General features: G+C 37.0%; 2 protein-coding genes across 3 annotated transcripts in view; one reads left to right on the forward strand and one right to left on the reverse strand.

The window, feature by feature from the left end:
• Positions 1-8,855: 8,855 nt before the first annotated feature.
• mafk (v-maf avian musculoaponeurotic fibrosarcoma oncogene homolog K) lies at positions 8,856-19,040 on the forward strand. Of its 2 annotated transcripts, none has more exons than XM_038278233.1 (3): positions 8,856-9,030; positions 17,407-17,484; positions 17,571-19,040. In XM_038278233.1, exons 2-3 carry the CDS (start codon positions 17,440-17,442, stop codon positions 17,997-17,999), a joined length of 474 nt encoding a protein of 157 aa, XP_038134161.1. In that variant the 5' UTR covers positions 8,856-9,030; positions 17,407-17,439; the 3' UTR covers positions 18,000-19,040. The 2 variants fall into 2 exon arrangements, with proteins under 2 accessions (XP_038134161.1, XP_038134160.1); XM_038278232.1 differs by having other exon boundaries at positions 8,861-9,030; positions 17,562-19,040.
• Positions 19,041-21,303: 2,263 nt separating this feature from the next.
• tmem184a (transmembrane protein 184a) overlaps positions 21,304-24,384 on the reverse strand; it is a 27,716-nt gene continuing 24,635 nt past the window's right edge. The window contains exon 9 of the mRNA XM_038278231.1: positions 21,304-22,758. Coding sequence (XP_038134159.1) covers positions 22,529-22,758 — 230 coding nt within the window. The 3' untranslated portion in view covers positions 21,304-22,528. The remainder of the gene's footprint in view (positions 22,759-24,384) is intronic.

Raw genomic sequence — 24,384 nt, forward strand, 5'->3', positions numbered from 1 at the left:
CACACTGGAGAAATGAACTCGCATTTGACCCATCCACTTAGGGAGCAGTTGGCTGTCTTTGGGTGGTGCCCGGGGAGCAGTGTGGGGTTAAGGGTCTTGCTCAGGGACTCAGAGTGCAGACTGTGGGAATCGAACTGGGTACTTGCAACCTTTCCAGAGCACAAGTGCACTGCTCTAACCACTTGGCCAACACTCCCGTTAAAAAAAATCATATTACAAATGGAAAAAGGTTACATAAAACATAACAAATTGCTGCAAACAAAAAAGAAGAAAAGTTTTCTTCTTTTTTTGACTGTAATTTTATCGGCAGAATTGTTGCAAAAACAAGAAGTGAGTACATTGACTTTCATTAAGAAACCAATTTAGTTTTAGTACGTTTTTTGGACTGCACGGTGGTGCAGTTTGTTGCAAGGTTCCTGGTTTGATTTCCAGTGCGGGGTCTTTCTGCATGAAGTTAGCATTTTCTACCCATGCATGCCTGCATCCTCTCTGGGTACTCTGGCTTCCTCCCACGGTAAAAAAAAAAAAAAAGCAACAACAACAAAAACATTATTGTTAGGTTATCTAGCTTGGGTGTGACTGTATGTGATCTCTGTGTTGATCTGCCACCTATCCAGGGTGTACCCTGCCTCTTGCTTTTAGACTGTATGAGATAGGCACTGGCCCACCATGACCCTGATGGGATAAGTGGGAGAATATGGATGGATTAAAAGTTTTTTGAATGTTTTTTAGATATACAGGAGCATTTATCCATCTATTTATTATTTTTTAGACAAAGTGATAATCTGATTCACGTTTGACTCAGAACCTCTTAACAAAGCTTTTCCTGTAATCTGTGTAGACAGAAAACATGAATCATGTTGTTACTTTTATGGTGAAGTCAAAGCTGGGGAAAATTTTTACTTTTTCTTCAAGAAATTCATTTAATTATCTTCTAATTTTACACAATTAAGTTTTATGGTGAATGTGTCATTGTTGTCTATCTTACTCGGACACTCAGAGAGTGTAGAGTGCATTTACATTCACCCCGTTTTACTTTGATTCTCCTTGATAGAAGACTTAGTGATACATGGTCAGTGCAAATGCACTGGTTAAGGCCTAAAAAATAATGCACAAAGCAGAGACAGCTTTGTAGAATTGTACTGCAGGGTTAAGGAATAAAACAATAGGCCAAAGGTCTCTGAAAGTAAGTTTTGAAGAGAACCTCTATGACTGTAATATGACAAATAGTGAAAAAAAATGAAGGGTGTAAATATTTTCCAGCAAGCTGAGGGTGAGGCCAAAATCTTCCTTCAAAACCCTACTGGCTATTTGAAATGTAACAAGCAAAACAAATGTAGCCTAGTAGCAGCAGCATAAAGAAGTTGGTCAATTAATGGTAGGAAAGAATCAAATCAACAGTGACATACCTTCAATCAAATGTTCACATTTCACATCAATTTAAATTCAATCTGACAGTTTCAGCTAATGTCTAAAGAGGAATGGGGAGGTAAAGATATGCCCCCCAAAAGATTTTAAATGTAAATACAACAACAGGTGATTGAAAAAAAAAAAGTTTAGAATCAGTGGACCTGAAAATAAAGAAGTGCCACACTTATAAAAACATGTATCATTGTTGCCCACCTCACACATAAGCTGCTGCAGAAATAGAGCGTTCCTTCAGTCAGATTGGTGCACAAAGGTGTGGTCACACAGAGCCTCCCTCAAAGAAGCGGTTAGACTTCTTAATCATTGTTTCCATCAGAATAAATAAATCTTCATTTCTTTCCTACACAGTCTTGACCATAAAAAAAAAAAATAAGCTTGATGTTTTATTGATTAACAACTATATATGCAGATCTTTAGATTAGAAAAAAAATTACATGTAAATTGTTTTGAATATAAGATGCTTTTCAGTATAATTAAAATTTTTATCTTTTACTGTACAGCTGTTTTTTACCCTTTGTTTCAATCTGATTGCTTCAACCTGCCTGTCATTTGTTTTCTATTACACTGCTGAGGGCTATTTATTTTTTACTCCAAATTGATCTATTTTGTATTGTTGAATCACTCCAACTTAAGACTAAATTAAAAGTTCAGCTTTAGATCCAGTTAGCTATAAGTCTTGTTGTTCTCTCATAATTTCATGGGAGAATAAGAGCGCATGCAGTTTACCTTCACATTTGTACAACCACCTTTGTATTAAACAGATGACAGATTTTATGGAGCAAGATATTTTATTGAATCACTTCTTTCATGAAGTAAGGCCAGATATTAAGAAGATAACAAGTTAAAACCATATTAATTTAATGCCATATCCTAGCTCCCACAATAATAACAAATTTACTGAACTTGTGAGTCTGCTAAAATCCTGTTTGTTTTCTACTTTCTGTATTAACAGACTCTTTGCATTAATAATTCTTTAATCTTTGCATAATTTATTAACATAATCAAGATAAAAACCAAAATAGCTCTGAAACATTTTAAAACACAATTTTAATAGGGATCAAGATTCCTTCAAAACAAGTTTTAATGTAGAAAATCCACAATATTAAGATATTGTTAGCTAAGATAAAACTGAAGCATCAAAGCAGTTTTATTCCCTTCATGTTCTCATTTATTCCCAGCATTGGTTAGTGGCAGTGATCTGTTCATTCCTGAGCTGTGACAAAACGGTAAAATATGGGATGATTTTACAGCCTCCCCAAATGAAGTGCGTAAATAAAGATTCCAATAACATTACCTTGTATTTTGCTAATTAAATGCATTTTGATGACGCTACAGAATCTGGTAAAACATAGATTTGTCCACAAAAGCCTTTTCCAGTTGCTGCCAACGCTGCTACTGTAACCCCGCCATGTTCCTTTCCATGCAGGTTTGTGCTGCCAGCTGGTTACGTAAAGTGTTTTCATATGAAACACATTTTGGTGAAGTCAGTGGAATGTCTAGTAAGAGCTCCAAATTAAATCTTGTGTCACTCTACAGTCTACAAGTGTACAAAAAAAAGAAAAAATTACCAGTCTGTCAGCTTTTAGGATGATGTAAGGCTCACGGAGCATCAGGGGCGTACTTCTGATGTGTCAGGCCTTTTTTAAAGCAAATTTTACTGAGAAAATGTGTATTTTTTTGTAATGCATTTTATTTGCAACGTTTCAATGCGTTGAAATAATCCTGTAAGTTCTAAATTGGGCTTTAGCTTAAGATCAAGTGGCCTTTGAAGAGAAAAAAAAACATCTTTTCAACAGAGGGCCTCTTTCTACCAGATCAAATTTCTGCCTTGAAGAGTCTGAGTCAGAGAAAAAAGATTAGTGAGTCAATGTTACTTCCTGTAATCCAAAACTACCAGCTAGAAGGCAGATCCCACAAACCAAGGAACAAAAAAGGGGAATGAAACTTGAAGAGTTTGGAGAATGTTATTTAATTTACACGTTGCGTCGAAGTCAGATAGACAGGCGGGGTTGGAATGAATGAGCAGCTGGATATCAGACTGACGCAGATTAGCAGGAACATTCCCACAGATACTAGTAGTCTTTGCTTCACTTTACACCTTTCTTCAATTTCAGTCTATATCATTCCCAGATTTGCATATTTTTCCCCTCCAGGTTAAATTACCTTTAATAGTATTTCAATCTGACTTTTCTCATCAGTCACAAAATCTTTTCCCAGTTAGGTTAAATGATTTTTAATCTGATTAGTCTGAATCTGATTTAATTAACCATCACTCACATATTCGTCTAAATGTTGTTTCTTTTCTTTCATCCTCATCTAATAATTTAGGTTTATATATATATATATATATATATATATATATATATATATATATATATATATATATATATATATATATATATATATATATATATATATACAGTGGGGCAAAAAAGTATTTAGTCAGCCACCAATAGTGCAAGTTCTCCCACTCAAAAAGATGAGAGAGGCCGGTAATTTTCATCATAGATATACCTCAACTATGAGAGACAAAATGAGAAAAAAAAATCCAGAAAATCACATTGTCTGATTTTTAAAGAATTTATTTGCAAAATATGGTGGAAAATAAGTATTTGGTCAGTTACAAACAAGCGAGATTTCTGGCTCTCACAGACCTGTAACTTCTTCTGTAAGAGGCTCCTCTGTCCTCCACTCGTTACCTTCATTAATGGCACCTGTTTGAACCCGTTATCAGTATAAAAGACACCTGTCCACAACCTCAAACAGTCACACTCTAAACTCCACCATGGCCAAAACTAGAGAGCTGTCAAAGGACACCCGAAACAAAATTATAGACCTGCACCAGGCTGGGAAGTGTGAATCTGCAATAGGTAAACAGCTTGGTGTGAAGAAATCAACTGTGAGATCAATTATTAGAAAATGGAAAACATACTAGACCACTGATAATCTTCCTCGATCTGGGGCTCCACGCAAGATCTCACCCCGTGGGGTCAAAATTATCACAAGAACGGTGAGTAAAAATCCCAGAACCACACGGGGGGACCTAGTGAATGACCTGCAGAGAGCTGGGACCAAAGTAACAAAGGCTACCATCAGTAACACACTACGCCGCCAGGGACTCAAATCCTGCAGTGCCAGACGTGTCCCCCTGCTTAAGCCAGTACATGTCAAGGCCCGTCTCAAGTTTGCTAGAGAGCATTTGGATGATCCAGACGATGACTGGGAGAATATCATATGGTCAGATGAAACCAAAATAGAACTTTTTGGTAAAAACTCTACTCGTCGTGTTTGGAGGAGAGAGAATGCTGAGTTGCATCCAAAGAACACCATACCTACAGTGAAGCATGGGGGTGGAAAAATTATGCTTTGGGGCTGTTTTTCTGCTAAGGGACCAGGACGACTGATCCGTGTGAAGGAAAGAATGAATGGGGCCATGTATCGTCAAATTTTTAGTGAAAACGTCCTTCCATCAGCAAGGGCATTGAAGATGAAACGTGGCGGGGTCTTTCAGCATGACAATGATCCCAAACACACCGCCCAGGTAACAAAGGAGTGGCTTCGTAAGAAGCATTTCAAGGTCCTGGAGTGGCCTAGCCAGTCTCTAGATCTCAACCCCATAGAAAATCTTTGGAGGGAGTTGAAAGTCCGTGTTGCCCAGCGACAGCCCCAGAACATCACTGCTCTAGAGGAGATCTGCATGGAGGAATGGGCCAAAATACCAGCAACAGTGTATGAAAACCTTGTGAAGACTTACAGAAAACATTTGATCTCTGTCATTGCCAACAAAGGGTATATAACAAAGTATTGAGATGAACTTTTGTTATTGACCAAATACTTATTTTCCACCATATTTTGCAAATAAATTATTTAAAAATCAGACAATGTGATTTTCTGGATTCTTTTTTCTCATTTTGTCTCTCATAGTTGAGGTATATCTATGATGAAAATTACTGGCCTCTCTCATCTTTTTAAGTGGGAGAACTTGCACTATTGGTGGCTGACTAAATACTTTTTTGCCCCACTGTATGTATATATATATATATATATATATATATATATATATATATATATATATATGTATGTATATATATATGTATATGTATATATATATATATGTATATATATATATATATATATATGTATATATATATATATATATGTATATATATATATATATGTATATATGTATATATATGTATATGTATATATATATGTATATATATATATGTATATGTATATGTATATATATATATATATATATATATATATATATATATATATATATATATGTATATATATATGTATATATATATATATATATGTATATATATATGTATATATATATATATATGTATATATATATATATATATATATATGTATATATATACAGTCAAATCTTGCATGTTCCAGTTAAATCTTCACCATTTCAGCATGTTTTATAATAAAAGTCAGTCTCAGTAACCTATCATTGATTATGGTGTCACATCATGTCATCAGAATCCCCTTTAGTTGCTAATTTATTCACATTTATGTTTTCACTATTATTGCAATGGAGTCTTTGCCTATCTCCCAGAAAGCGGTTATGAATCCTTAAATTCCTCCATTGACCTCCTTTTTGTAAAATAATATATCTTAAAATGTATTAAGAATGTTCTATAAGAGATTTATGGTCTTGAGGATAAATATACTTTGTTATAAGAAACATGTTTTAGGACTAGAGCTAAACAAACAGATGTAACTTCTATGCTCCTCGGGTCTGTAGAAAATTCCCTCTAAACCTGAGATGCACCGAGTTTGCCGGCTTCTTTTCATTACTTCTACTTTTCATTTTCTCATGGTTTCATGTTTTTGTTTTTGCTCTATTAGTGTTTCCTTTTATGTGATGCTGGAAATTCACTGTTGTCTCTTTTAATATGCTTATAGATTTTTCCTTCATTCCTTCCTTTCTTTCTAACTTCCCTTTCCCATTATTAAGACTTTGCGAAGTGCTCTTTCTATTATTCTATAACGGATTTCAGATATATCAAATTAAGGTAATTATTTAATCACTGAAATTCTATTTAAACTAAAGTTGCAACATTTTTAATATGCTCTGCTAACAAAATAGACCTAAGTTTCATCTCTTTGATTTTATTTAATCACAGTTTTTCTACTTCCTATATAAAGTATATTTTTAATGTAAATGTTCTGAGTTATTGCCATTGAGTTGAAATTCATATTAAGTAAAAAAAGAAGAAAAAAGAAGCAGGTGCAGACTGGCTCATCAACCCGTGCATGCATCTGCCTGACTGTTACATACAGGAATTGCTGTGGTGCTGCTTGTGGTTATTGAGGTGGTGATACGAACTGAGAAAACAATGACAGTTAGTCATCGGTTTCAAATGCCTTTTGGCTTTGAAATGTTTTGCAATATGCATGAAAAAAGAGAATCAGACCATCTTTGGTTAACAATTAATCAAATAAGTGATTTAGAGGAAGAAGTTATACTTTGTTAGTCATAAGCCAGAAGCATAAGTACACAAACATAACCATTAATAACGGTCTACAAATATGATGCAACGCCTGGTTCAGTTACTCTGGTCTCAGTTTCACTGGAAGACAACTTTTAAGCTGGACAAACACTCCTTTGTGAATCCAAAAGTCCAATTGATTTTTCTCTGAGAACTGACCTTGATCACAGGCAAAAGAAAAAATGTTTTTGCTTTGAATTGTCTGATTAAATGCAGTCACTGAAACCAACTCACCAAACAAGCAAAAGTAAAGGAGCCTCTAGAGGTTAGGATAACAGTGTGCATGTGACTGTCTGAGACTGTGACAGCTCTTCTATTTCAGTGGGTTTCCTCTCTTATCTCTGTTTCTGTCTTTCGTAGCTAAACATGGAGAAAGTAAAGCATCATGGAGCAAAACAGTTTCATAAAGAAATGATATTTAACCTAAAAATGGTCAGTGACTAAAGAACAGGCAAAAGCAAGTCAGCACCCATACACACATATTCCACCCACCCCACCCCCCTCCATACACACACTGCCTTGTGATTTCTTTTGTATTTGTGATGCTGTCTAACTAAACTGAAGGATAGTTTTGCAATATTTAAAAAGATACATTTTGGATTGTTTATTTACAAAATAACAAAATAAGTTTTTATTCACCATAATTCGTATCTGGTTGGGTCTTGCACCAGATATGGGACTGGTGGAAGACTGTAAGGATAGAATAGAATAGAATAGAATTAAAAATCCCTTTATTGACCCACAATGGAGAAATTCTGGTGTTTACAGCAAGAAGATAAAAAAAAAAAAAAAAAAAAAGAGGTACAAAATCAACCTTACTTTGGGGTTTCCTTCTAGTTATTCCCATTACAGACTAGGCGGAGTTAATAAGTAATCAGTAACATAAATTAAAAATGTAAACAGTTTTAATAACACATAAGAATGACAGTATATATTTCCTATAATGTTTCCTGTTCTGGAGATTTTAACCTTCTTCGTTCTATTGCTTGTTATTTGATTGATCAAATTGTGCTGGTAGATATGTATGTATATGTTTTATTACAGCAGGCCATAAGCAAATAAAGAGTACAAATCACCAACTGTTGAAGCTGGTTCAAAAGAGTCACCTGTCGAGTATGAGGTCAGAAATGTCCTTTGGATAAATACCTCATTTTGTACCATAAGCATTTATTTTGCTTAAAAAAAGTATGAAAGAGCAAAGTGTATAGCTACATATCAGCCTACATATATTTAAGTAATTTAGATCCTGCAGGTCAGAAGGGCCCCTAAGTAACCACAGTTTTCTTTTTGTTTGAGCCAGCTAAGCAAAATGTAAACAAGATGTCTTTTGTTCTTTTAATAAAACAGTCTAAATAAAATCCGATTGTTTTAAACTAAATGGAAAAGGCAAATCAATGAGGCTTTTGTCCTTATAAGGTTTAACATATTTAGGTTCAGTATTTAATTACCAAGAATAGCAGTGACGTTACAGTCTGCAGTTAAAATAAGAGAAATCCTGTGACTTCTGGGCTACTACTCTGCATACTTTCCTCTAGAAAGGAATGCTGTTGCTCCCAAAAGGCAGACTGGGTGGGTGGGAGGGGGTGTTTTCCCTCCGTTAAAACACATTTTTGAAAACCTTGTAGTTCAACGCTGGGCATGAGAGCGTCCGCGCACGTGAAAGGCTCACTCAGCGCAAAAAGCAACAGGTTTACTGAATAAACTTATTGCATAACTTTGAGTTTTTCTTCGCTTACTGACAGGTTTGTTTTGTAAAGTAAGCAAAAGCGGTTGCCAGCGATATCTGTTTTCTATTTCTGGCCTTAACCCCCCCCCAAATCCCCCCCGCTTCTGTCCAGACTGACGTCAGCAGAAAGTTATTTTCATGAATGGAGGGGGCGGTCACGAGGAATCGGTGACGTGAGCGCTTGCGGAAGCAGAGCGTGGAATGTTGGTACATTGTTGTTGTTTTGTAGTTAATTCAGTGCGAGGATTGAGCGCTGCCCGCCTGCCGCGTTTCTCCGCTTGGATCAAGCCACCGCGCCGCTTGGATAGGAAACCTACTCCAACACCTTTACGCATCCCCGTCAACATTTAGCAACGTTCACAGAGGTACGACTTATTTTTTTTTTCCTCCTAGAAAATGTTTTTGACATTCCTCAGAAAACTGCTGAAGTTTCTCACGCTGATGGATAGACGCAGACAGACTCGTTTATGGGATCACTAGTGCGTTTATTGTTTAATTTTTTTAGAGGACACGTGTTGGTGTTTAAGTTTGAAGTGAGAAATATAATTTAAAGAACTTCTCATAATTTTTTTCTCCTCTTTATAATCGCTTTCCTAAATTTCAGCCATAAAATCGTAAGCATTTTAAGCTCTTGTTTTTATCCTTATTTACTATTTTTCAATTTAAATCATCCAAATATTTAACAAATTAACTGTGCATGTCTAAAAGTTGTATATATCATTACAGCATTGCGTCAAGTTGGAAAACGTACGTAAATATTACAAAACACTTGTAAAGTTACGTCATTATTCAACGCAAAACAACTCTACCCTGCGTCGTTTTCTTATGCTGAATGCTACATTATTTTTTAGTGACATGAGCTCTTAAGAAAAGTGGAAGCGAAAAAAAAAAAAAATCCTAGAATTGGATAAGTTCTCTGTTGAAACTATTTCCACGCACAAATATTTTCACATCCCTCCTAATTCTGACATTCTGCGCTCCCATGATGCCTATGATGTAAAATGTCAGTTATGTTTTTTTTGACATGGAAATCAACACGTGGTCTGCATTGTAGACATGTGGGACAAAGGGCACTGCAGACCACCGGGGCTGTCTAGTCTATAGGAGGAGGAGTGGGCCTACATATTTCCAGAAACAATACATCATCTAAGAAAAGCTTTTATCTTATCACTTGTTTTAGTACCATTTCTGGTTAACATAAATCTTAATTTCTGGGGCCAGGACAAGAGAGTCATGTGCTTTAAAGGGTAATGACCTAATGGCACATGATACTCATTGCTTTTACATTATCTTTTGCATAACGTGGGTGTTTGGTCAAGTGATTAAAAAAAATATATTTTTTTTATTTGTCTGTGAGTGGTTTTTTCCACAGAGAGGTGCCACAGATTTAAAGCCAGAAGGATGATCTGATTCAGTTTTGTCTCAGGTGGGCGTCCTTCAGCTAGGGGGGGCAGAGGATGACTTAGACAGATTTTATTAGTCATTTTGTTTACACAAGTGTAAAACAAAAAGAATGAGCTCCCTGGACAATTTCATCTTTTTAAAAGTGAAGCCTTGAAAAATAGTAATAATATATATACATTTATATATATACATATATATACATATATATATATATATATATATATATATATATATATATATATATATATATATATATATATATATATATATATATATATATATATATATATATATATATATATATATATGGATGGTGGTAGCATATATAGTCCTCTGTCATAAGGCTAACATGTGGTTCAGTCACCAAAGTGATGATGTGTGTTTTGGAGGGAGGACTTGCAACAGCTGACTCATTGTGCCACCAAAGCACTCTAGCAGAAATCCCCTCTAAACAGGCAGCCGATGTAGCTTATGTTCAGGGTTTACCGTTGTGCCAGAATCCGGCGAAGGATGGAATCATGAAATCAGGGTTGATTGCAAAACTGTTTGTGGTCAATGGTTGTGAAAGTGAAATTTTTGGTTTCTGATGGAATGACTCAAAGGGAATACTTTTAGTGTGATGTGATTTGCTCCTCTTACTGGGAAAATACGTTAACTTGTTGATAATTATGTTTAAAAAAACTTATTTTGAACAATTTAGCCATTTTTATTTTCAGAGTTAGGTAGTCTGAAACTTGTTTTTCTATTTAAAATGTTTCAACAGAGCTGGTCCCAGATTGTCTAGGATCCCGGGCGGATTAATTTGAGGGCCCTCTTCCTCCAGAAAAAATAGGAGTTACTCTTTTTAATGTACACCAACAAATAAGCTTAGATATATAAAAGTAAACTGGGTTATGTTGAATAGTTATAAGCAGCTAATCTACAACCAACAATGCACAACTCTCTTTTTTATTTTTGTTTAACTTATTAGATTTTGTATTGGGATGGAGCTCATAACTTTGCTTGAAAGAAAAATAAACATAAAATTCCTGCTATCTCAAACTTAGTGGATCATTGGGAGCCTTACATTATAAATCATTAAACAATCCCCATCATGTCTTTACATCTAAATATTTTTTTTATCCTGTCCTCTGAAATTTCTATCCCTCAAAGCTGGCAGGAGCCCCTCAGCAGCCATAGGTCATGGGACTGCCTCGGCTCAGTTCTAAGTATTGCATACTTGAATTATTTGGTCAGTCAATGGAGCTGATAGGAGCTTTTTACAGCTATAAAATTATTTTAGAAAAAGTTACAAGTTATCCAAACCATTTACAAGCCTAGGCTTGAACAAAACAAATACTGTTATAGGATCTCAACTATAAAAAAAAAATGTTTGGAAAACGATCATTTTTCTCTTGTTGCTCACTGACGTTTAATCTTAGTTTATAAAAGTGAATAGAAGTGCGTGTTTCCTCTTGCATTCCTAACATTTCTCTTTATCCTAATGTCTGGGAGAATATCTTTTCGTGGGTCCTCCTCCCTTTCCGTACAAAGGTTCCGGATCGAGGCAACCATATCCAGGGTTCTCTGTACTTTTCCTTCCTCCCTGTGAAACAACGGGATTTTCCAGGAAACGTCAGATCAGGAGGGTGTGATTCCCTACCGCTGGTCGTCGCTTTTTACCCGTAAACAGCATGACTCACCATGCAGATATGCTCTCCATTTCCTTTGCATAACATCCCACCAAATGTGCTGTGCTGAAGAAAGAGCAGTGCCCCGAACATCAGTCAGGAGTAAAGAAAAAAACTTCTTGCTTTCTTGGAAAAGCTTTCTTAGAAAAGTTTAGAGAACTCTGCCTGCTTCAGATTAAAAACAAAAAACAAAAGCAAAGACAAGTCAGCTCTTTTTTAACCACAAAGGATGAGCTCATAACTCTGTGATAAACTGTTTATTTTAGGAGGCGTCTGGGCCCCATGATATCATGCTGTAACAAGGATTTGATAATTGTAGATTTCCCTAAACATGAGGATTACTGATCTTTTTGCCTCAAACATAAAAACATGTATGGTATGTCAGGATTTATTTTTCTTGTTTTACTTTTCCTCATTAATAATGTAAGCAGTTTTTTTTTTATTTCTCTACCATTCAACAATATATATGGGTCTTATTTTTTTAATCAATGAATTTAGTCAAAAACAGCTATTTTTATTCATATAATATTTCTTTTTCACAGTCATTATATCAGATGTAAAGTTTCTCCATTTAAGATAAAATTCCAGTATTTACTTAGATGAAAAATCACAATAATGAGAAACTAATTTAAATTATATTCTTTACTTTCCTCACATTTTGAAATCCACATCCTCCTAAATTAGCTGTTATACTTAGTAGTTTGGGAAACAATGATTTCATTGATTTATTGGCATCTTTAAAAACGTCATGTGGAGGCACGCCTATGGATGTAAAATGCAATACTTCCTTTTGTGTTTATTGAACATCCTTATTAAAGTAAGTATTGTTCTAACAATTCTATGAAAATATGACTTTGGTTTGGTATCCTACAGAGGTCAACATGATATAGTGCAAAATGGGTATATAAGGTGCTCCAGGAAAAAGGAATAGAGATAATTTTGGTGCTGTTGCTGAATACTGTTGTTTTGGTGGTATAGAGTGCAGAGTCTTTTGGCATTTTTTCCATTACAACATCCTGACTATTTTTTGTGAGCTTTAGAAGCTCAGCACAAAACAGAAAAAACAATGTAAGCAAAGAGAGTAGTGAAAGTCTGTATTTAATGCCATATTAATTATTGGAGTAGATAAATATTGAGGAGTGTTGGCCTAGTTAGAGCAGTTTGCTTGTGCTCTGAGAAGGTTGCAAGTGCCCGGTTTGATCTCCACAGCCTACACTCTGGGTTCCTGAGCAAAGACCCTTAACCCCACACTGCTCCCTGGGCGCTGCACAATGGTAGCCCACTGCTCCTCAAGGGGATGGGTTAAACGCAGAGATTGAATTTCCCCATTGTGGCACATTAAAGGGATTTAAATTTACAAATATGCATGAAATTTAGAATTCTCCTATAATGCATTGCAAAAAAATTTTGCAGCTGTAATATTGCACAATTGTATTTTATAAAGAACACTGCGGCTCAACATAAAGTGCAGGCCAGATATTAACCTGAGAGCAAAAGACAAATTCCTTTTAAAGATGCTAACCATGGTTAGCATCTTGGTTCATTACCCATCATGCAGAGAGGAGGAAGCCATGAGTATGATAAAGTTATAGAAAGAAAAGCTAGAATACTTTTTGCAGATGCAAACTAGGAGAAAGATGAAACTCTTATTTGTTTGTAGGCAACCCCCCAAAAAAAGTCTGTAAAAAAAAAAGTAATGTCTTAATTCTGGTGTTTTTTTGAAGAGAATGTTTCTAATATTTCTATAACGTAAAAGATTTAGGCTGATTTAGAGTCTCACTGTGAGAGAAGAAGATATACTGTGTATGCAAACATCTGGTTTTTGCTATGCATTTAAAGATTTGAACAGGCCAAGAAGGAATGTGCCTGGATCTGTCGAGTGCTGCAGAGTAAGAGTTATCTTTAGCTCTTAGTCATTAGGCTTACGTCTTCAGTGATGAAACACATGGAAACTGGGAAAATAGAGTTAAAAGTAATCTGCATTGTTTATATTTCCTTCCTCAAAGACTGATGGTGAACTACTTACTTGTGCACATGTGCAGAGGCCGACAATGGTATTTTTGGCGGCGGGTGCATTTAAGACTCTCCTAAATGCCTGATATTTTTATAGCAATTTTTATAGCAACTCTCACCCCAAGCCTGGGTTCATCACAGAGCATATGTCAGAAGGCATGTTTTCTCTCTCCTGAGAAGATTTGCCAGTATGCATGTGAGGGTTTGCACATGTGTGCTCACTCAGGAATGCGTTTTTTTCTGCCCGCCATCTGCGGCTTTGCTTTGAGGAATCTATTCAAAGTCCCCTATGGAAAACGTGATCTGAGTAGCTTTCTTAACTATGCTGAGAAGCCGTGTTGTTTGTGTCTTTGGCTTTGATATAGTTGCTGCTTCTTCCCTCTGAGGAAACTTAATTATGAAAAACTGTCTTAGTGCAGGTTGCAAGTGAGTAAGCACACACCTGAGAATTTCATGGGAACATCTTTTCATGTTGATTCAAACCAGAGGTCCCATTGATGAGGAAGGGGCCCAATACCACTTTCCCAAGAATTCCAAAAGGAAGCGAAAGAGGACCCCCCCCCCCCCTCTCTGATGCAATACCTCTTAAAATGTGTCTGCTAGGCCACCATGCTTTCTTGAAATAGTTTGTTTTAGATCATCATTATTCAAACATCCTGACATTTAGATAAAGGAATACTTTGTAGTCAATTGAGACACCAGATGGCCCTCATATCTATCAATAGACATGCACACACCTCTGGTTTTGCCACCTTTGATGTTTTGCATCTTCTTTTTTTACAAACTCCTGATTTAGCATTGCTTTATTTATTGCTTTAAATGTGAAAACATGATAAACATAGAATCTGGAATCTTCTTTCTACAAAGAAAGCCGTAGTCTACAGCACTGTGGAGAATATTTGTCCTCTCATTGAGGTATCACTTATCACATACTCTCCTAGATTTGTTTAGTTGGCAGAATTTTATGTCAGCACTGTGGGCTAAATATATCTGCCAGAGTTAAATAAGGGCATGGAGCACTTCAGGAAAGCCCAGTGTAAGAGGATCCAACCAAAGAGAGTTGGTCTTAAATCGAAAGACTACATTGTCTCGCTACAAAAATACATCACTGACTGTAAAGGAAACTATTTCCCCGTGACATTCTCCCTTCTGGAATTTTCCACAGCTGTACTGCTCTGTAAAGTTCAGCATAACTGTAAGTGTTATACTGATGTTATAATGTGGGATGAAAATGTGGAGCTCTGCGGCCTGACAGAAGACCCAGAGACACCACATTAAAGGAGAAAACTCTGCTAAAGGCTGGATCTGGCAAAAATCAGAGGAAGGTCATAGAAACAAAGGTGAAGATGGGATGAAATGATCCGATTTAAAGCAGTTTGTGCTTCTTTTTAATGCTATCTATGGGGTATGCTGCGGTTATGAATGAGAGTTGTTTACCAATTTGGAGACCATGTGACTCACGCTCCCACGCCCATTCAGGGCGTTTCCATGGTAGCTGTGGAGCATGAAACAGTGAACTCCCAGTCAGGCTGCTCTGCAGGCCCTGAAATGGAGCCTTGAGGGATGTGTGCCACACTTGCTCAGTTTCTTTACCCCCCCCTTTTCTTTTTCTTGTTCTTTGGTTATAAGAGCAGCCTGAGAAACCTGTTCCACTGTATCCACTGTCTGTACAGCACTCTTTTTTTTTTTCTTCAAGCAGACACAAACAGACAGTTTCACTAGTTCTGTGAAAAAAAGGAAGGGGGTTTCAGCTGTTTTATTTTTGATTGCTCGAATAAACTCACCTCACTCAACATGTGGAGAAGTGGTGGGGTAAAAGTGGTGTCTTGCTGCCACCTGCTGGCATATGCTGGGTTAACAAGCTGGGATACAGATTTTTTTAAAACGTTACAAAAAGATGTAATACACTTCAAGCAGCCTTTCTGTAGTGCATAGAATCAGAAAGAGCCATTGATGGAGTCTGGATTAAAAAAAAATAAAAATAAAAAAAAAAGGTTAAGCCAGAGTAGTGCTGTATGTCAAACACAAAAAAAACTAAAAAATAATAAACTCAACCAGATTTCTCTTACTGTTAAAGTGAATGAAATATTTCCAAAATTAAACTATGCTGAAATTAAGAGGATGCATGAAAGAGCCATCATAAATATCCAAGTGTAGCTTTTAGCCAGCGAGAGCAATGCTATTGTTTTAGTGGATGTAAAGCTTTTTAGAATCATATTACACCTAAGACTTGAGGCTTAAAGTTGTAAATGAAATATGTGTCGAGAAATATTTTCTTATTCATCCATATCATTGAATTTCTAACCACCTCCCAGTCCAAGAGTGCATAAAATTCAGCACCAAGAGATGAAAAGCGCTTCTACATTAGAGATAAAAATGGGCCGCCCCTTAGGAGCTCAGTGAATTACAGCTTGGTACCATGATAGGAGGCTACCTGTGCAATCCAGCCCAGCCGTGAAATTTCCTTACCACTGAATATGTCACAGTTAACTCTTAGGGGATGTAATAAAAAAGTGAAAGTGAATATATTAGAAATAGAAAATCAGCTATGCAGTTGTATGCCACCTAAAATATAGGGGAATGTTGGTCTAGTGCAGGCATCCCCAAACTCGGTCCTCGAGGGCCGCTGTCCTGCAGGTTTTAGATGTTTCTCTGCTCCAGCACAGCTGATTTTAATTGATAGTTGATTAACAGGCTTTTGCTCTACTGCAATCATCATAATCAGCTGTGCTAAAGCAGGGAAACCTCTCAAACCTGCAGGACAGGGGCCCTAGAGGACCGACTTTGGGGATGCCTGGTCTAGTGGTTAGAGCAGTGCGCTTGTGCTCTGAGAAGGTTGCAAGAACTCAGTTCAACCCCACAGCATCCACTCTGGGTTCCCAAGCAAGATCCTTAACCCCACACTGCTCCCAGTGCACCACACAAGAGTAATCCACTGCTCCCCAAGGGGATGGGTTAAATGCAGAGTGAATTTCCCCATTGTGGGACAGTAAAGGGATTATTTTCACATTTTATAAACAGGGCAGGGTTAATAACAGAGCAGAGGTCATCAACTCTCTACATTCCATAGATACAGATCCCCAAACCTCATGTGTCTTTAGATGAGCTCAATAAGAGTCCATAGAGATTGTCATGGGATAGGTTTCCATGGCTGAGCTGCTGCAGCCATTCCTTATTCTACCAACTGCCTGTCTGGGTTAGATAGTAGCCAGGAGAACAGCATTCACCCGGCTGCACTGTGTTAAATATAGAGTTTTGTGCAAATGGGGTTATGGTTCGGAGACGTTTTTTTGGGAGCTGGGCTCAGCCAGTTTGTTGCAGTAAAAGAAACATCAATATGCCAAAAGATTTCCGACAAAGCTCCTGCTGCCAACTTTGTAAGAACTGTTTGGGAATGGCCACTTCCTGTTTTAACATAGTCATGCACCAGCTCACAAAGTAAGGCAGGAGAAGCTGATTGACCTGTAGAGTGTACTAACCTCAAAACCATAGGAAACCATTTAGAGAATTTGGGGAAAATCTTCCCAGAAGAGTGCATGCCATAATAGCCACAAACCCAAAGCATTAAGAATGGGATGCTGTTCAAACTGATGTGTATAAAGGCAGATGAGTAAATACTGTAATTAATGGGATGTTTATCTGTTTGATTTGCAGTGCACAACTGTGTGGTTCAAGTCAGTTTTCTGCATGCAGGGAATGACGACTCATTTCAAGACAAGCAAAGCTTTAAAGGTAAGCCCGACAAATTAAACAATTAGAATTGTGTTTGTATATGGAGGTGTTCTTCACCTACTGCCTGCCGATTGCAGGTCAAGAAGGAGACAGGTGAGAATGCTCCGGCACTCAGTGACGATGAGTTGGTGGCCATGTCCGTGCGGGAGCTAAACCAGCACCTGCGAGGACTGACAAAGGAGGATGTCGTACGACTAAAGCAGCGGCGACGGACCCTGAAGAACCGAGGCTATGCCGCCAGCTGTCGCATCAAGCGTGTCACTCAGAAGGAGGAGCTGGAGAGACAAAAGACAGAGCTGCAGCAGGAGGTGGACAAGCTGGCACGAGAGAATGCCAGCATGAGGCTGGAGCTGGACGCGCTGCGAGCCAAGTACGAGGCCTTGCAGTGTTTTGCCAGGACTGTAACCCGAGGGCCAATCTCACCAGGCAAGGTGGCCACCACCAGCGTTATCACCATTGTCAAGTCCGCTAACCACAACAACACCAACCAAACCCCATTCTCAGCTCCTTCCTAGTGCTGACAGGACTGACCTTTCTCTTCTGCTGCCTGGTCTTCGCTGGTTCTTTGCTATTTGAACCAAGTCATCCTGTACTGGGAGGATGCTCAGTGATTTATTAGACTGAAGGATTAGGTGCCAAGCTCTATGTCACGTTATGCTGCATTTAAAGTTCTGTCTCCGTTCGCCTGTCCCTCACACTTAACACTGTCTGCACACTGTTCACCCCCTGTCCTGACCCCCAGCACCGGCAGGGTGTTTGGCCTCTGTGACCCTACCTCTGTGACTGATGACAGAAATCTAGTAGACCATGTCTTTCATGGGGCGACCAGTCTCAGACAGGTGTAATACTTGAAGCTGCAGAACATAAAATATAAACCATTTGACCTTGTGACATAAAAGCTTTTCTTTCAAACTATAAGTTAGGCCGTCAAAGCTATTTCCTTCAATGAAAAGGCGTAATCTATAATTCAACCAAATTAGTCTTTAAATTTACCAGCTTTCAGTTAAAGTAGAAGTTTCTATATAATTTTGGTTTTGGAAGTGACAGATAAAATGCCATCTTATTTAGCTTATGAAGCCATAAAAGGAACAGTTTAAGAAATAGTAAAGCTAAAGAGTGTGTTTTGTACTGCATGTTTAAAAAACACAGAGGATTGTGTTGTCGTATTTGGAAAGGAACACAAAATCTAGACCATGTCTCCAACTATCTTTGCCCCAATGAGGAGATTAATCGAAAAACTACTTTTTTCTTTGTTTTGGATTTAAGGGTTAAATTAGTTAAAGGTGGATTCTGTTTTGCAAGTTAGTTAACTTCTGAATGATTATTTTATAGCCCCTTAGCTCAAAGTTACAAGTTTCCTTTAAAAAAAAAAAAAAAAGCATTAACTGGTTACAAACATCTTTATCAACATGTTACTAAAAGCACTTGGATGTGTTTATGAAGCAGATTGAGAAAAAATTTGTTACATAGCACTTATAACTGTAAAGATACAGTAATACTGTAATGTATGTGCTTGGGTTTAAATGTGAGATGATGTGGTGGGATTGTTTAGTAGAATTTTTGCTGGGTAATCCATATTGGATATAGCGATAATGAAAGCTGTCCTTAAAAAAAAATATATATATAAAAATCGACTATCTTCCTGTATATTACAGAAAATAGGTGACAGAGCAATCGCTAGCTCTGTTTCCAAATAGTTTGATAACTCCGTCCAGAAGAAAAAACACATTCCTAACGCTGGGTCACAAGTGCTGCTGCTGCCGGTGTTGGTATTTTTACAACCAGTAGCTATTTACTTTGCATTTGACACACTCTTTTACAAGAGAAACACCTGACGCCCGTCTTTAAAAACAGTTATCGAATGCAGTAATGACTTTCTCTATATGAGCATCTTGCAATATTTAAATATAAAGCTGACTTGAAAACAAGCTGTTCCTAAAGAGGATCCACTCCCAACTAGGAGTGATATAATAGAGGCGGATCATGTCAGGATTTCATCTTGCCTAAGAGGACATGACTGTTCTTCCCCTGTTCAATAGCTGCAAAGAACAGAATGGGGAACTATGCTGCTGTACCACCTGCTGTGATTTCATTTTTTAAGCAGGGGCATTGCTGTGTCTTTACTCTTTGAAATTTCACCCAATTCCTATGTTGATATGTCCCATGTTTGTTTTGTTTTTTTCTGATAGTTTTATACAGTCTGCATACAAAAAACATAAAAGATATATACGTGTATATATATATATATATATATAATTTTTTCTGTCTATATTACTATAATTGGAGTGGTGTGTCTGTGTAATCACTCACCGTGTTCACATTTATAACTGTACATAACTGAATTATGAGTATTTATGCTCGACAATTAGCTACCGAGATTTAAATTCAGATCAGCTCATATTCTACAACCCAGCAGACGATGGGAAACGCAGTTATGTCAGCTTTAAGCACAAAGATCTGTCAATCAGCAATGTTAAAATTTAAGTGAAACATAAAACTGACCTAATTAGAATGTGGCAAACCATGTAAAAAGATCAAGTGGAAATTTTTAAACATGCATTTTTCCTTTCTCACAAAGACAAGTTGTTTTATTTAAATGACTGCAACATCAGAGCGTTTTTAAGGATTCACGTATAACTTTTAACTTATTAAACTGTGTTTTCCTGGTTCACATAGGTACTATGTGTACAGGATGTATCATGATGGTAAAGATTTTACTGCTTTATGTATTCAGCGTTGCTTACACAGACCTGTTAATGTGAAAGTCTGTTTCACTCCTAAAGTCAAAAAAATATATTTTGTTTACATTGTTAAATTTGACGTAGTCATGACTGACAAAATGCAAAGCATTATACTGACCTCTAGTGGTAAATCTTAAAAAGAAAATGAATAGCACTTATACTGAATCTGAGACTAAGTTGATTGGTTTGAGCACAACTTTTCATTTTTTTTCTTGATTATTTGTCAGTGCAATTTCTTTTTAAAGTGCCAATTAAGACAAACCTTTCTCTGGGTGAAATAAATACAAAGTCATTTTCTGTAACCTCGCAGATATTTTCTTCAGATCAGCAGAAACCCTTTTTCCAGTTCATTTAAGCAGATGTTAAAATTGTAGGTGGTTTATTTGTTAGACAGATTGCTTCCTTTTAGAGATGTTTAAACTTGGTCCAGACATTTTTTCCCCCCTTTTCTCAAGTGTAAATATATTTGGTAACATCCAGGAGCTGTTCTATCCCGTCCAACACTTTTTGTATGGATTGTACATATAAAAAGATCTTGTATTTTTATGAAAAAGTTGCTATTGATTATTTTTCTGAAAAAGATAAGATTAAATAAGCTCTTAACACCAGTTTAGCCAATCTACAAGTTACTTTTTGAATTAAGCCATGTAGATAGAGTCTGCTATAGTACTGGCTATAGAAAGGACAAAACAAGTCAAATGCTATTTTAAGGACTGCAAATTCTATGCTGAGTTTGTTATGTTTGTTTTCCGTTTTTTTTCTTAGCAATGAGTTGAAATAAAGTCTAAATGGCAGCATAAACTGGTTACTTTCCCTTTAAAATTGTCATTAGTTTGCTGTTGGGTCTGTATTTATTTCATTGATTTGTGTAATTGTGTTAAAGAACAGCTAAATTATTATTTTTTTTAATACACATTCATTTATTTACATGCTTTTTCAATAAACTACCCTGAGTACAAATAAAACTTTTTTTCCTGCTCCAACAGAAAAAAACATTTGGTAATTATTACCATGTCTTTTTTTTATACCTTTGAATAAATTTTTTTCCTCATTAAAAACGTTCACTCAGTTTGTTGCAGGAAAGTTTCAAAACAAATAATTTAATCTGAATTTAACACCAGTTTCAAACTACCCTGTACATACTTGCATTAACAATGAATGCACTGCCTCAAAAAAAAAAAAAAAAAGAAAGTCATTGGCACAAGATAAAAAAAGAAAAGAAAATGACTAAGAAACACAGAAAGGTCCCTGAAGAAAACATAGAGATTAAAGGTGCAATTTATAAATACATGTTCAACTTATGAAATGGCCAGAACTTTTTCAAATAAATAGATTCAACAGTTTTAGAATTACACATCATCACAAAAACAGATCAAACTGAACTGCAGAACCAAAACTAATCAACTAGTGGACATATGTCATAACTTATACCTAACAAGATGGGATAAATTTAGCAATGAAATTAAATCATTAAACTATATACAAAATAGACACAAGAGAGGCCATTTCTGGAAAAAAAAAAAAAAACAAGAACAAAACAACATCCGTTACATGGCTATCTAGTTGTGCTGTTAAGAAAAATGAGGATATCCAGCTTCCTATTTTGTATAGACAGGTTCAGCTCATTTGCCCCTGCTATGGTGGATACAAAGAAAAGAGAAGAGCAGTTTGCAGTTTGAATTGCCTGGTCTAAAACTCATGCGTCTTTGAACAAAAGCCTTTCATTTGTCAGGAAACCATGCTGAGGAATACTCGGCAAACGCTTCAAACAAGCAGATGTGAGTAACGGTCCATGAAGTGCCATTCTCAGCCATTGCCTGCTTCCCTGCCTCCCACCTGGAGTCACATATTAATCATCTGCTCTTTGAAAGTGACATGATTCAGAGGGAACACACTTCAGACAGCCAGAGAGGCTGCCGTGGCGCGATGGCAGAGACGAAGTCGGCATCAGGGACGCAGCTGAAAATCTGGCGGTTTGATTTAAAGGGAGCGCCTGTCTCCTGACTCTTGTGATGAAGTGAAGATGACATGTAATTTTTGAGATCGTCACAGCAAGATGGAGACCGACCAGTTCTCAGCTTATTCAGCTAGGAAATTTAAAACTTTTAAAACCTGAAAAACATCCTTTGATTAAATCATCATTCAGAAAAGAAGCAGGACGTCCTTAAATACTTGCTTGTAAAAATGAACCGCCTGTGTTTAACTCGGCTCTGTGAGAGATCCAACGCAGCTTTTTTTCCCCAGGGGGTTAGAGGTAAGGGTGGGAAGGGCACCGGCACCTGGGTCTCTTGCAGGAAAAATGCCTAGAACTCATCATCTGATGTAATCAGCATGATTTTGTCAGACTTGCGAGAGCTCTTGTTGCCCATGGCCACTTTTCCATTAGCGCTGGGCTGTGTGACCTCCTGTGTGGATTGCTGAGTGTACTGCTGATAGGCTGGGGAGAAGTTGTGGATGGCATCCTGCACCATATCTCCTGGATTTATGGTTTCCTTTAAGCCGCTGGAGATGCTTTGCATTGGGGGGAGAGACTCTGCAGAAACAAGAGCATGTAGCAGGCGTTTTAATGAACTGTGTTATGATGTTTACTGAGCATAAATAAGAGTAAAGAGTAAAAGGCAGGAGAAAACAGGTCTGAAACATTTGTTCTATTTCAACCTGTCTGGGAATCTAAAAATCACATTAAAATTCCTTCTAATCAAACAAAAATCTCTAGTTTGTTGACGGATTTAACGGTCTTTAGCTGGAGACTTACTTTCTGAATTCTGACAAAGCTGCAATCCTGATAACTATTAAACAATTAATTGTGGCCCTTGGTACAGAATATTTAAATCCTGACTTTCTTTGTGACCCTCGGTCTCACCAGTAATCATGATTGTTCCTGAGTACCCAGCTGTGAGCTAAGCTGATTCTCACTCCGAACTAAAAGGACACGCATGACAAAAAGGAAGAAGAAAGATATAGGAAAGGTGAATTATAGGTGCAGCAAACTGGGACTACGTAAACAACAACAACAGTAGTATTCAAAATAGTCAGAGATCAAATCTCTGTATGATTAAAATACTGCTTCATTGTAAACTACAACAGAGTACAAGAAAATCAGTAGTTTTGACATGTAGCTTTTTACTCTTTAACTGAATCCTGATTTAAGAGGGTATGTTAAGAAAAAAAAAAGTAGTTTGGAGGTCAACCAGTGAAATTGGATGCTCTGTGAAACAAATGGCTCCTTTTAAGGAGGAAGGCCTTCTGGTTAGAAAATATTCAGGGGTTCTGCTCTAAAACATGAGCAAAACGAGAAACTAAAACTGGAAAACAGTCTAATGTCCTGAGCTGGAACAGGTGTTCACAGGCTCCTGCAGTTTGGTCAACTCTATGGAACGCAGACATGAAACAGTTGACAGGAAATGGTTAGAAAGCTAAATATTTGTTCAGTGATTCACAGGTGATAAAGGCCTTTTCAGCTTACAGAGTCAATGTTTGAAATGGTAAAGTGCAATGAAGACACCGCTGTTTTTTTTCTTTTTAAAGTCTAATCCGCTCCCTATCACTTTATGTAAAGTGAGAACAAATTTTTATAGCATTGATTTTAAATGTTTTAACTATGCAGTCTTCGGAATGCATTGCATTAATAAAAACAAGGAAAATTTACCTTTTTAAACTCATCTTTTACAGCAATAACAGCCTGTCCAGGTTCCAACAACCCCCCCAATCCTGACAGACAAGGGGTATAAAATAAATAGAAACTATCTTCTTTCTGTGTTCGTTCATGTATACAGCCATTTTTAATCCTCCGTTATTAATGCTTTAAGTTACTGTTTATCAACAATATTAACCAAAAGGCTTTATATAAAATTTTATTTGCCTCTAACCAACTTTTTGTTGCTTCTTGCTTGTTTATAATTGGGTATTTCCTCCTTAAACCTGTGTTGTTTTTTCTGTTTTCTCTGATCTCTTCTGTCCTTTCCGGAGGATGCTTTGAAAAACCAAAGCTTTATGTCCTGATATGCGGTCACTGGCCATCTCAGGCCCCCGAGCTGCTTGTTCCTGATCTGTGACTGATGGCCCTTCCAGACTTCACAGCATTCATTGGTCTCAGTGGCCCATTTCTTCCACACCGTCATGCTCAATATCCATCTCTGCTCTGAGACGTCCTACATTC

This window comes from Cyprinodon tularosa, unplaced genomic scaffold, assembly GCF_016077235.1.
Source record: "Cyprinodon tularosa strain WSP-4 unplaced genomic scaffold, ASM1607723v1 ctg14, whole genome shotgun sequence".
Lineage (NCBI taxonomy): Eukaryota > Metazoa > Chordata > Actinopteri > Cyprinodontiformes > Cyprinodontidae > Cyprinodon > Cyprinodon tularosa.